General features: G+C 30.3%; 1 protein-coding gene across 1 annotated transcript; it reads right to left on the reverse strand.

The window, feature by feature from the left end:
- Nucleotides 1-318: 318 nt before the first annotated feature.
- Tsp_15332 (conserved hypothetical protein) lies at nt 319-786 on the reverse strand. The gene is made up of 2 exons (XM_003367931.1): nt 537-786; nt 319-407 (listed from the first exon to the last, which is right to left on the reverse strand). Exons 1-2 carry the CDS (start codon nt 784-786, stop codon nt 319-321), a joined length of 339 nt encoding a protein of 112 aa, XP_003367979.1.
- Between the last annotated feature and the right edge of the window lie 261 nt (nt 787-1,047).

The raw sequence follows: 1,047 nt of genomic DNA on the forward strand, positions 1-1,047 counted from the left end.
AAGTACAAATTACGATCGTCCATTATTATGTACTAAAATTGAAAATAAAAATTTTATTGTTCACTTAGAAGAAGAGTTATTTTTTATCAATATAAATTTAACTAGAACGTACAACTACGTACAGTGAACGCGTATTTACAGAGTTATTTCACAAAAGCATAGTAACGATTTGTTTCTAAATAATGAAAACATCGTATTTGATTGTTGCGATTTATCACAACAAAGTCAATAAAGTTTGCAGTAAAAGTTTTTTGCTCATCAATAAAATTTGTTGCTTACACGTCATTAAATTTCAAGAAGGAAAATTCATTCTTAAATTTAACCGATTGTAGTCATTTTATCGTATTTCTTTACAAACTGCATAAAATTCATTAATCTGCATCTATTTAATTTCGATGCTTCGTTGTCTAAAATGAAATCGAAATATTATATATATATATATATATATATATATATATATATATATATAATGCACTCAGTAAAAAAGATGCAACTTACTTTAATTTTTTCAACGATTCTTTGAAAAACAGACATACTGATGTCTCGATTTTCTTTGCATTGCCTGTTCTGGTTTTCTGCAGAACAAGAACTAGCTTTGTAAGCAATAGATATTTCCTGCTTCTGCTTCTTCTTCTTCTTCTTCTCAGCTTCCCTTTTCCGTTCAGCAATGCTAACTTTTCTAAGTGCGCAACCAAAAACTCCAGCCAGCACCATCAAACCTCCAGACACGTAAAATGACAATTGATATGTTCCAGTTGCTTCGTAAAGTACAGCTGAAATGCCCATTGATAGATTTACCAGATATATTTTCGAATTTAAAAATTTGTTGCTCAAGCTAACCGCAAATTGGTGGTCCAGCTAAATTAGCAAAACCAATGAAATACCATCAGTAAACCGAACACATTTTGTCAAATTATTCAAACCCCAACAGTTTCCACGCAAACAATTGAACGTAAACAAATTTACGCCCGCTAAAAATGAAAAAATTGGCAAAAGGATTTTTTCCATATTCTCCATTCCAAAATTGGACTTATTTTATTTTAGCAG

This window comes from Trichinella spiralis, assembly GCF_000181795.1.
Source record: "Trichinella spiralis strain ISS 195 chromosome Unknown Scfld3427, whole genome shotgun sequence".
In the NCBI taxonomy this organism is placed as follows: Eukaryota; Metazoa; Nematoda; class Enoplea; order Trichinellida; family Trichinellidae; genus Trichinella; species Trichinella spiralis.